General features: G+C 44.5%; 1 protein-coding gene across 1 annotated transcript; it reads left to right on the forward strand.

The window, feature by feature from the left end:
• The first annotated feature begins 2,122 nt into the window (after positions 1 to 2,122).
• vsnl1b (visinin-like 1b) lies at positions 2,123 to 10,566 on the forward strand. The gene is made up of 4 exons (XM_054796991.1): positions 2,123 to 2,292; positions 3,806 to 3,981; positions 4,931 to 5,146; positions 7,570 to 10,566. The coding sequence occupies exons 2-4, from the start codon at positions 3,820 to 3,822 to the stop codon at positions 7,765 to 7,767; spliced, it is 576 nt and encodes a 191-aa protein (XP_054652966.1). The 5' UTR covers positions 2,123 to 2,292; positions 3,806 to 3,819; the 3' UTR covers positions 7,768 to 10,566.
• Positions 10,567 to 12,839: the final 2,273 nt, after the last annotated feature.

The raw sequence follows: 12,839 nt of genomic DNA on the forward strand, positions 1-12,839 counted from the left end.
TGGAGGCAAATGATTCGCTGTGGCGACCCCTGAAGGGAAAAGCCCAAAGGAGGAGAAGAAGAAGAAGATATTTGTTATTCTTGTCAAATGTTTGTTTTCTATGAAGATTTTGCCTTCATTCTCCTGAAATGACTTTTCAGTTTTTGCTGTTGTTTTTTTTACTCTTCTTGTGAAAAGATATTTTTAGGGTTTACCGCAGCCACACTTTGGACACCCCTGATCTTGAGGGGTCGGCAACACGGGTCCCTCCTGCTACGTCTTCTTATTCTCTGGCACGGCGTTATCATGTGCTTATGAGCGAGGGCCGACACAATGGATCTGTGGCGGTCCTAATATATTTCATAATAAACGCGGGAATATACGGGAAGCAGCGCACGTGTTCGTAAGCTTCAAAGAACACAAACACCTGCAGTACTTTGTCTGCCAATACAACATTAGCATCGTAGTAAGATGGTACTACATCATCCCGTATCAGCACGTGGTTCTTTCCTTCATCTTTTATTCTGGAATGGAAAGAAAGAATAACCTGGGAAGTGAAAGCTGCTGTCATGGAAGCCACGGTGGCGTTGATGCCGAGACGTTCCAGTGTTTGCTGTCGTGTCCAGGAACGTCCTGTATGTGACCGTTGAAGTCCAACAGACACCCAACCCGCATGAGCTGGCGCTGTGTGTTTTACTGTACTATACCGTACCACACCGCACCGTACCATACCGCACCACACTGCACCATACCGCACCGTACCATACCGTACTGCACCGTACCATATCGTACCACACCGCACCGTACCGCACCATACCGCACCGTACCACACCATACCGCACCGTACCGCACTGTACCATACCGTACCACACCGCACCCTACCACACCATACCATACCATACTGCACCACACCGCACCATACTATACCATACTGTACCATACCGCACCGCACTGTACCGTACCGCACCACACCGCACCCTACCATACCGTATTGTACCATACCGCACCGTACCGCACCACACCGCACCATACCATACCGTACCACACCACACCGCACCCTACCGCACCATACCATACCGTACCATACTGTACCGTACCATACCATACCGCACAGTACAATACCGTACCGCACTGAACCGTACCATACCGCACCGTACCATACCGTACCACACTGTACCGTTCTGCATCGTACCGTACTGTACCGTACCGCAACGTACCATACCGTACTGTACCGTACCGTACTGTACCGTAGCGTTCATCCCTGCGCTTTTCCATTTGGCTTCACTCACGTCCAAGTCACTCCGCTTGTGTACATTTTGGGGTGGACATGATCCATTTGGGACAAAAGACTTCATTCGTGGAGGTGGAACAGAACAGCACTGGCGCCCCCTGCTGTTGCTAAACGTCATTTACTTTTAAAGCGCTGACCTAGCATTTTTCATTTCTGCTGTTCTTTTTTTGTTTCAGAGGGTTAGGGTTGTATTTGTAATTTTAGAATGTGCCGCGGGCCAATAAAAAACAGCCACGGGCTCTAAATGGCCCCCGGCCCGCACTTTGGACACCCCCGGTATAACAATACAATTATTCTCTTTATTAGATGCAACTGAGTAAAATAATTAAAAACTACTAGAATAAACATATTTATGAGTGTTGGAGTTCTGTGCTCTCTCTTCCCTCTCTCTCTCCTGTCTGCACCGCCCATTGTCTTCTGTGTCCTTACTGTCCTTGCCGTCACCTGCTGTGGTCATGGCTAGCAAACTAGCTAACCGTGTGAGCTGCTTGCTAACCACCAATAAACCATAGAAGAAAACAAACCGTGTGAGGAAAGTAGGACGACAGGAGCAATGTTTCATCAAGGATACAAGAACGCTACGGTACAGCCCAACGGCGCCAGGATGAAGAGGCACGGCCAGTACCATAGTGTACAAGTACTGTATGGTACTATACTACACAGTAGTGTACCAGTACTGTATGGTACTGTAAGGTACTATAGTACACAGTGGTGTACAAGTACTGTATGGTACTGTATGGTACTATATTACACAGTAGTGTAGTGTCGTATGTGCGCATAGCAGGTGGAGGTGCATCGTTGGGCTCGTGAGCAGGCAGCAGGGATGCTCGTGCAGGAACAAGCTCATCTTCCTTCCATCGGCAGGTTCCTTGTGGAGGAGGAGAGCAGCGCTGCTGAGTGTCACCCCCCCCCCCCCTCCCCAAACACCCCCCCACCCCCCTTTTGGAGCAGCCTCGCGAGCGGAGGGGAGTTTTTCCGTGTACTTTGCAGGAGGAGCACATCGACACACCGAGCGCGGAAAGGTAAGCTGCTGCACGAGACGCTACTGTTTGCCATCCATGTCATGAACGGATGGAGCTCGAGGAGGCTTCTGCGTGCACGCGAGCGAAGATTTGCGCATTACGTCTGAAGGCGACTCATCGTGTGAAGGGGTTTGTTTTTTTTGGGGGGGGGGGGGGGGGGGGGGGACACTCGCATTTCGCAGGAGGTTATGTGGCCTCAGTGCGTCGTTTCCATCGGAATGTGTGCACGCGTGCCCACGCTGAGACGCGGTCACTGCGCCAAGTGCTTGACGACACACCAGCCTGTGTTTCTATTGAGAGGCCTGCGTTTTATTTCACCCCCCCCCCCCCCAACCCTCACCCTCCACTAAAAAACAGTTGCGTGATGTGGCGCGGATGCTGCTGCCATGCTGAACGATTTGCTTGTGTCATCCTCCTCGTGCGAAGTGTTTGTCCTTCAAGGTCATCCGCCGGGAGGCAGCCGATGCACACCTTCAAGGTGCTTTTTTGGCCGGTGGGGGCACCCTTATCTCGTGCCGTGCTTTGGGGGCCAACGCAGTCGGCCCGCCCGCCGTCGTGCTGCGGAGAAGCGGAGCATATGCTCAGCGTGCACGCTCCTGCTTGCTGGATGCTCAGCGTGCACGCTCCTGCTTGCTGGATGCCGCAAAATTGACGCATTGTGGCCGCTTCCTGCACAAGGTGTCATGCTGCACGTGTGACAGGGATGGTGATCCAGGTCAGTGCCACAGACCGGCACAAACAGAACTAGAAAGGGGGGGCCAATTGGGGGGGGGCAATTCAATGCTTTCACCCCTCCTGATGAAAAGAAAGTGCAGTGGCGGAGCCACAAATGTTTGACTGGGGTGGCCAAGGTGAGACCATTACTCACATGGGGGGGCAATAAGTTGGTACCTGAAATGTCTAGATGGGGAACGGGGTGTCGTTGTTTGACTGCCACGCTGGTTGGCCTCTGATTTGTTCATATTTGGACTTTCCCACAGGAAACAATGGAATTTGCATGTTTTATCTGTCATACAAGTGTAAAAAGAAGTGTTCCAGATGGATGGGAAGTTGCACGTTTGTAGGAAAAGTGCATTGGAAGGTTGTGGCTTCCAAAATGATGTGTTGAGGTTGCACTGCCGTGTGATGCTATAAGCTAGCCTGCATGGGCTGCAATCACACTTCTTCTCTTTTGTGCTGGAACCGTTCACGTGGGATGTCCATCTCCACAGCCATGTTGGACTGAGCAGCCAGGACAGGGACTCCCGCATCGCTGTCCTGCGTTGCGGTGAGCTCCATCTGCAGCTGTCATCACATTTTCACACCGTCACCGGTGGCCTTGACACAGAGAAGCCAAAGAAAAGCGAAACGCACTCGCAGAATGGATGCTTCTGATGTCGCAGGGATGGGAACTTTGTGTTTTGCGTGTTTTCCGACTGTTCTGCTGGCAGAAATGGTTCTACTTTAGAGGTAGGGCTGACTTGATGTGATGTGCCGTAATTCTCCCTCTGCCGCCGCTCATGTGCGCATGAAGGCACCGCAGGAAGCATGGGGAAGCAAAACAGCAAGCTGACTCCTGAGGTGATGGAGGATCTGGTGAAGAACACGGAGTTCAACGAGCACGAGTTGAAGCAGTGGTACAAAGGCTTCCTCAAGGACTGTCCCAGTGGCAGACTCAACCTGGAGGAGTTCCAGCAGCTCTACGTCAAGGTGGGTCCACACGCAGTCGCCTACGGCCCCCAGATAGTGGGTCTTTGACTCTCCCGTCTGAATGCTTCCATCCAGCCATCTTGCTCAGGGTGTCCAAAGTGTGACCCGGGGGCCATTTGCAGCACATTTTCAAAATATAATTTAACAAAAAAAGTAAAAAAAAAAAAATAAAGCAAAATTGAAAAAAAATGTCTTTTTTAAAAAACAAAGCCAAAATATGAATATATTCCTATTAAAGACGTAAGTCTCTGAGAATCATGGTGAAAAAAACAGCATTTTTGGAGCATGATATTGAAATTTTAAAGAAAAAATGTTTTTTAAAGCGGTAATATTATGAAAAACAAACAAAATAATACATTTGTCATTTTTGTCAAACTTCTAATGTTACAAGAATGAAGTCCAATATGAAGTCAGAATTACAAGAAGAAAGCTGAAATAGTTTAAATGAAAAAAACAAGCATAAGAGGGAAAAAAAACAGCTGTTATTTTATGAGAATAAATAAAAAATATTACGAGAAAAAAGCTGCAATGGAATTTTACGAGAATAAACTCGTAATATTACAGGGGAAAAAAGGTCATTTCAGCAGCATTGACATGAACTATTCAAGAACAAATGTGTTACTGTTTTTTTAAAAGTCATAAAATTATGAGAAACAAAGCAAACTAAATAAAGTGGTCATTTTTGGAAAATTAGGTTGGGGGAAAAGTTCTAATGTTACGGGAGTAAAGTCAACACATGATGGAAATAAAGTCAGAAAATGATGGAACAACATTTGTGAAGATGATTTAGGAAGAAAGATGAAATCTTTGGGGGAAAGAGCAAAGAGGGAAGTTGATGGTAATAAATATCTGACGTTGCTAGCATGCTGTATCTGCATGTGTTGCATGTGTGGCCCCCGCTGGAGGAAAGGTGTGGACACCCTTGCTCTTGCTCCTTCCTCTCTTGCAGTTCTTCCCTTACGGCGACGCCTCCAAGTTTGCGCAGCACGCCTTCAGAACCTTCGACAAAAACAGCGACGGCACCATCGACTTCCGAGAGTTCATCTGCGCCTTGTCCATCACGTCACGTGGGAGCTTTGAGCAGAAGCTCAACTGGGCCTTCAACATGTACGACCTGGACGGGGACGGCAAGATCACCAGGGTGGAGATGCTGGAGATAATTGAGGTCAGTGGAACCACGTGGTACGCGACAGAACCGATGTTGGAATAGCGATGATGATGAGGCAGCAAACTGCTGAGTCGACATTGAGTCGGCGTGTCTAACTCGTGACTGCCGAAAAACAGGCCGAGCGGATGTAGATGCGTTGTGCACATGCGTAGGAACAAGTGGTATCGCGCATCATGATCACCAAGATTGGAAAAACCTCACAGATCATCTAATGGTGAGGAGAGCACTCACTCTTGCAGCGATTCTTTCTGTAGAAGATGTCTCACTTGAACTTTTTAAGCATAGCCTTTTACCATACACGTTGAACTTATTTATGCACCAACTATCAATTTATTTCCGCATTTTAGAGGGTCCCTGACACGATTCATCCGCATTTATAGTTGATGGCGCCACCCATGACAAGCTAGCCTCGTTTCCGGACGTGACGTCATCGGGGTGACGCCCTTCAGCTAAAGCAGAGCAAAGAAACGCTTGTGGAGGTACAGTAGATGGTGGACTTGCTTCGGTATAGTTTTCATCCCAACGGTAGTCATGCCAAAATGTCGTGTTGCTGCTGGAAGTTCATAGCATCCCAGTCATACTGTACGTTTCTTTACGTCTCCAAAAGAGGAAGGTTGAAGACAACAATGGATGAGTCAAGTGCAGAGAAGGAGAGACAGATGGACGGCCACCTCCAGTTCTGCTCTTTGCAGTGATCATTTCACTGACGACTGATTTGAAGGAACACCTTTAGACTTCGACTTAAACAGACTTTATTGATATATGCACAGCTGGATGGCGTGTGGAATGAAGTCCTGTCGTGTTTACTGTGGGAACGGAACCGGAGGAGTCTGTTGAAGAATGAGCTCCACCGCCGCCCTCTATTGTCCGATGGAGTGAGTGGGTGGGGTTGTCTATGGTGGAGAGCAGTTAGTCCAAGAGGCATTTGGCTTGAAAGTACGCTAAAACGCATTTTTAAAAAGGATGCTATTCCACCAGTACAGAAACAAGACAAGACAAGAAGATGTCAAAGTTGGCACAAGAGACTAAGTCAGGTCTTGTTTACATAATGTCTTGTAAACACTACTCCATGAGAGCGACAAGGCTGCACAGCGTTGTACTGTACATGTCACATAAACATTTTTCACAGCCATATGTTTACCGTGGGGAGCGGTGGTGGCAGGGGCAGCCACATGTACAATCAAACAGGCTACAAAGACCCTCTATGCTCACATAGACGCTGAGTTGAAAGAATAATTGAAGGATCAGCAACTTCAGAGTCATTTACACTTACCATTCTGTGTTCTGAAGGCCACCATTCTTCATCTCCATGTCTTAAGGCTTAAGTCCATGTTCTAAAAGTTCTCTATTTCATCTCCAAATGTTTCTCCCTTCTTTTCTCCTCCAAAACTATTGTTGCCTTCAACCTTCCTCCTTTGGAGAAGAAAACAAACTTACAGAATGCGATGAACATCCAGCAGCAACAAACATTTTGGCACGACTACTATTTGGATGAAAAACATACTGAAGCAAGTCCACCACCTACCTCCACAAGCGCTCGTTTGCTCTGCTTTAGCTGAGAGGTGTCTCTTCCGGAAACGAGGCGGAACAGCGAGAGCGAGCTCGTCATGGGTGGCTCATCAGCTATAAATGTGACTTTACTGTTGAACAATGGAGAGCATCATTGCAAACAATAGATAGCATATTTAAGCAAAGCTGATGAATCATCTCAGGGACCCGTTCAACCAGGGGTGGGCAAACTCCGGCCCGCGCGTCTTAATACGGGCCACCATTCCCAAATGTTTTCAACATTTCATATCAGAACTGTAGCTGGCAGCATGGCTGGCAGTGCCCTCTGTAGCTTGCAGAAAAAACAACACGACAAGTCAACACTCGGAACGCACAAAGCAACCTACCAGCTGCACCGTGTGGGCATGCATATCTGTGCCCACATACCCAATACCAAAGCCAAAAAAACACCAGTACATTCCCGCCGCAAGGCATGCTGAGTAGCTTGTGGTAGATTGCTAAATATGTTGAGCAGGTTGTAAAGAAGAAGGAGTTAACATAGTCTTGTCATCCAGTCTTTTATTGTTCACAGCTCATATTGGACTACCCAGCATGCCTTGCGGGGATTTGGAAATGTCAGTTTGAAGTTACGTGTCATGTTTAGCACTTAGCTGATTCATGTGATGCGTTCATTTGCTGTGGATGTGTTGTGTTTTTGTTTTGCGTACGTCGTTCTGCTTGATGCCACCTGCACGGTCAAATCCAACAGCACACTCAACTCAGACACGCCAATAAGGAGAACAAACCTCATCTCCTCCTCCCCCCATCACATGACACCACTGCATGTCAGCTTTGTGGTTTTTGTGGCGGCCACCCTCCGTGCAGATGGGCTGTCACAATAAAAGCTTAACAAAGCACCCTCGCCCCCGCAGGCCATCTACAAAATGGTAGGCACGGTGATCATGATGAAGATGAACGAGGACGGCCTGACACCAGCCCAGCGGGTGGACAAGATCTTCAGCAAGATGGATAAGAACAACGACGACCAGATCTCGTTGGAGGAGTTCAAGGAGGCGGCCAAGAGCGACCCGTCCATCGTGCTGCTGTTGCAGTGCGACATGCAGAAGTGAGCCCCCCCTCCTGCGACCGCCACCGACGCCGCCCTTGTCCTCCAAGCCCCGCCTCTGCTCGCTCCCTGGCCCCGCCCCCCCAGCCTGCATCCACACACACACACACACACACACACACAAACACACGCTGGACGGCAGCACGTGTTCATTAGGTTCTCTGCCATTTCCACAGGAAAGAAGAAGAAAAGAAAAAGAAACAACGCTTGGACTATTTTTCAATGGACTCGCTTCTTGTGGTTGCATGCATGAGAATGTCAAATATGCTGACTCATCTCCAATATGTTAAGATATCCTGACACTTCTACTTCCCGACATGCCAGCGTGTTTTGTGCACAGTAAACCCCGCCCTCATCCAGCCTTTTCAAACTTGCGGCATTCCCTCCCCAGCAAGGCAAGTGTTCACGGCTCAAACCACCGTACGCTTTCAGTCCTAGCAAGGAATACGGTAACCGGTAACCGTCTCTACATGACAGGACAGGGAGGCTTCTTCCAGAAGTTACCCACAAAAAGTATTGCATGCATATATTACGTGTCTAAAAAATATATCGATATGTATTCAATCTCTTACCTGTTTTTTCATCTTTAGATGGTTATAAAAGAGAAATCATCCTGACATTCATTTAGTATACGGGTGGTCCCCGGCTTACAAATGTGTTCCCATTGAAGAGAGTTTTGGTGCACGTCGGATATTAGGCCTAAATCAGAGGCACATTCTAAAAATGTCATCTAGCTAAAAAAAAAAACAGCAGCAAAAGTGGAAAAATCAGCAGTCATATTACAAGAATAAATTCCAAATATGAAGAGAAAAAGAATGTGCTTATTTCACAAGAATAAAGTAATAGTGCTGGTAAAAACCATCAAAGTCATATTAGCTGCCTGTTGAAATATTCCAGAAAAAAACGTTTTATCAGAACGAAAACAAAAATGAAGGGGCAATTAAGTTGGGGGAAACATTATGGGAATAACGTCAAAATATTATGACACGGAAGGAAGCTGAAATATGAAGAGAAAAACGTCTGTTTTAATAAGGAAAACATTTACAGAATTAACTTAAAAAATCAAATGGGAAGGGAAAATAATGTCATTTTAGTAGGTTGAAATATAAAAAAATATATACATTTTTTAAAAAAGGAAGTAATATGAGAAACAAAAAGAGTACAATTCTAATTTTTGGAAAATTAGGGTGGAAAAAAAAGTTCTAACATTACGAAAATAAATGCAAAATATGATGAGAATGAAGTCGTTATTACAAGAACATTTACAAGAGGAAAGTTGAAATGAAAAAAGTCACAATTTTACAAGAATAAACTGGTAATATAACGGGGGAAAATAATGTCATTTTTAGTATCATTTCACCTGTGTCACAAAGCAGAAATGCTTTTCTTATTGTCAAAACATAATATCACGAAAAACAAACAAAACAAAGAATAAAGTTGTCATTTCTTGAAAATTACGCTGGTGGAAAAGTTCTAATAATACCAGCATAAAGTCATAATATGATGAGAGGAAAATTTACAAAGAATATTCAAGAAAAAAACAAAAAAATGGGAAAAAAGGCCAATTTCTAATAATAGCTCCAATAATAAACTTTTTCACGTTTATGACAAAGCTGAGGTCAAGTTTTTTCTTGAAATATATTATATATACTTCTTTACATGTCTACTACAACATTTCAGGCCCTCGCTGGAAAAAAGTGTGGACACGCCTGACCTGAATGAACAATTAAGTCTCTCACGTGTGAGAGTGTGAAATGCAGTCATAAAATGAGTGAACAGAAGAATTCGATGAAACGCTATTAAAAAAGGGACCTGATTCTGGTTCCATTTCAATACTAAGACCACTACACTGCCTAGTTGTTACTGTCACTTTCATGGGAGTAGAGCCTTTAGCATGCTTGAGGATACCATCTTTATCCTTAAAGACGGTCGCAACAGTCCATCGGTTAATGCCAAAAGTGCAGCCGATGTTGGTGGGTTTGTTTCCATGGTGATATGGCTTTGCTTTTCCTTGTCGCATTTCCACCAGAAGTCCCTGCCTTACAGACAGAATGAAGACTTAATGACGTGCAGAAAGTGAACTAATAAGCAATGTTATCCACTCTAACGACTTCTCCAGCGTTTTGACATTTTTGATTCATTCACGGGAGAGCGTTTGTATCGTAACCACGGAACGCCGTAACCCGAGGACCACCTGCAGTTGCATGGGATGTACAGTGTGTGACGACGCTCACCTGACGTGGGAGCGTGACCATCCCCCCCGCCGTGCCCCCCCGGCCTCCATTCGCACTGTCATGTTTGTTTTCTGTCCGCTTCTGATCCTGGTTGCTTTGTTTACACGGTACATATCAACATACTTGTTTACAGAAACAAAGAGCACTACTATGATTAAAAATGATTCCTGTGGCTTTTGACCTTCGTGCTGAGAGCTCCCTCATGACAGGGACGCATATTCCAAGAAAAAAAAAAGTTTACTGGACACACTGCATTCCTACGTCGACAACATTTAATATCTTCCAGGCAATGCAAGCATGTCTGCTTGTAAGTCCACTCCCACTGGTGGACTCCCGGCAGAAGAGCTTTCTTTTTGCTGTTTACGCCCCCTTTATTCATATTGTTTGCTTTACTGTCTGCACACAATTCAAGATCTTTGTCAAAAGTAAATGTTTCTATCAAATATGAAAAGTCAAGATACAAGTGACTGTATTCTTTTATACATGTGGCATGTCTTTGCACCCCTTGAACAAATACGTTCTGTAGTGATTAAAATCAATAAACCACAAACGGGCTTTTTTCCAAGACACTGGAGGTGATGCGATTGGCTGATGACTGGAAAAATATCATGTGAGCTGTATTGTTTGTAAACTACCGTATGTTGCTGGAGTAAGGTTAGCTAACAATAATGGTCTTAAAGAAATCATATCAATAATATCAAATCTTTATTTTCATATCTAAACGCGTAAATGACAATTAAAAGTATACAACAACAGAAGTTCACCTCAAGTAAAATGTGAATTTCGAAATGATTTATGCAAACGTACTGAATGGTAAAGAAAGTGACGCTAACGAGACTTCTGTTTTTTTAACTTCCTGGTCAGAGTGTCGATCGCCTACAGGGATTGGACCACTGATCTGTACGAAAAAAATCTGGATAGCCCATTGGCCAATGACTTGTGAAGCTATGCGGCCGCCATATTACCACTCGCAAGAAACACTTGTCGGACAATGACTTATGTGAGAACTTGTGAGTTGTTAAGTGTGTTGCTAGTTTGTTAGCCACTCACACTAAATGCAAGGTTAGTCTCCACACTAACCTCGCACAACAGGTGTGCTTGAGCTTCGTCATAAGGACTCTATGATCATTTTTAAACATTCTGTCCATATCATACCATACCTGAGTCATAAGGGCTGTACATGGGGGGCTGTGGGGGATATGTAAACAAACAACCGCCACTAGACTACTAAATCATTTGCGGTTGCTTGCAAATATTAAAAAATATACGTTTTTTAAAATTTTGTTTACCCAAATTTCAAATGAACCCCCATATGGAGACAATGTTTATATATTATTACATATTATATTACATATTATTCCTGTGGTTTTTGTTCAAATATATTTCTACATCAGAAAAGAGCTTATTTCTATTTCTTAACACTAACAAAAAAAATCATCAAAATGTGAAATGATTTTAAAACTTGTCTCTTTTATGATTCATATTTTGTACAGACGAGAGCATAGTGAATTTTATGAAAGTAAGAAAAAAAGTAAAGGATCATGACCATGGATTTTAGTGGAAAAAAGGGATGGGATATGCAGTTCAAATGAAAATCTCTTTCTAGAGGAGTAAAACTATCATTGCTATCGGGGAGTGCTGAGCCAGGGTGCACAGTAGACTTTTGTCCCAAAGGCAATGAGAATTGGAAGGGGAAAAAGTATATAATATATAGTATAGTATATATGTATGTAGATGTAGATGTAAATGTAGAAATTATTTAAACGCATTTCCGTCCATGCACTTTTAGTTTTCAGCTTTCTGAAAGACGAACAAGAAAGTGGCGCTACCAGTACCTCCTGTTTTTTAGACTTCCCGATTAGAGTGTCGATCACCTGAGGGGATTGGACGTGATTGTCTCCGCGCCCACCAGAGAACACGCCCCGCCTACCTCAAGCCACTCGAAAAAAGCAGCTCTGCTGCCTAAAATGTCAATTTAGAAATGATTTGAGCGCATTTATGTCCATCTACTTTTAAATTTCAGCTTTCTGAATGGCAAATAAGAAAGTGGCGCTATCAGTACTTCCTGTTTTTTAGACTTCCTGGTTGTTATCGTCTGACAGGATTGGACGTGATTGGCTCCCCGCCCACCGGAGTACACGCCCCACCTACCTCAGGCAACAGGACAATAGAAGCTTTGTTGTCTAATATGTGAATTTATAATTTATTTAAACGCATTTCCGTCCGTGTACTTTCAATTCTCAGCTTTCTGAAGGCAAAAAAGGCAGTGGCTCTATCAGTACTTCCTGTTTTTTAGACTTTCTGGTTAGATTGTCGATTCACCTCGGGGCTTGGACGTGATTGGCTCTACGCCCACGCCCCGCCTACCTTCACGTAGCAGGCCCAGCAATTTAACGCAGCTTCAAAGGCAAGGAGGGCCATTAAAAAATCAGAACCTGATGCTATATGGACAAAACATGGTAAAAGTAGATCATTTGAAATACCTTGGTGTGTGGCTAGATCAGAAAGGCACATGGAAGACCCATGTGGAAAAGGTAGAAGAGAAATGTAAGAGGATAATAAACTTAATGAGAGCTGTTACAGGTAAGGAGTGGGGAGCAGATAAACAGTCACTAATGTTTATATATAGAGCTTTCATGAGAACAACTATAGATTATGGAAGTTTTGTATATGAAGCTGCAGCTAAAACACATTTAATGAAAATAGAAAGAAATATTCACAAAGCATTTAGGATAAGTACAGGTGCAATCACATCAACACCAATGAAAGCAATGCAGGTTGAGTTAGGAGAAGTAGCGTATGACCTGAGAAGAGATCAACTTATGTTGGCATCCTGGAGTAG

The sequence above is a fragment of the Dunckerocampus dactyliophorus genome, chromosome 13 (genome assembly GCF_027744805.1).
Source record: "Dunckerocampus dactyliophorus isolate RoL2022-P2 chromosome 13, RoL_Ddac_1.1, whole genome shotgun sequence".
NCBI classification, from domain to species: Eukaryota; Metazoa; Chordata; class Actinopteri; order Syngnathiformes; family Syngnathidae; genus Dunckerocampus; species Dunckerocampus dactyliophorus.

What these genes read in the sequence shown, in the direction of transcription:
- vsnl1b (XM_054796991.1), top strand. Translation starts at nt 3,820, where the DNA reads ATGGGGAAGCAAAACAGCAAGCTGACTCCTGAGGTGATGGAGGATCTG. An exon ending in TCCAGCAGCTCTACGTCAAG is followed by an intron (nt 3,982 to 4,930) that starts GTGGGTCCACAC and finishes CCTCTCTTGCAG; the next exon opens with TTCTTCCCTTACGGCGACGC. An exon ending in AGATGCTGGAGATAATTGAG is followed by an intron (nt 5,147 to 7,569) that starts GTCAGTGGAACC and finishes TCGCCCCCGCAG; the next exon opens with GCCATCTACAAAATGGTAGG.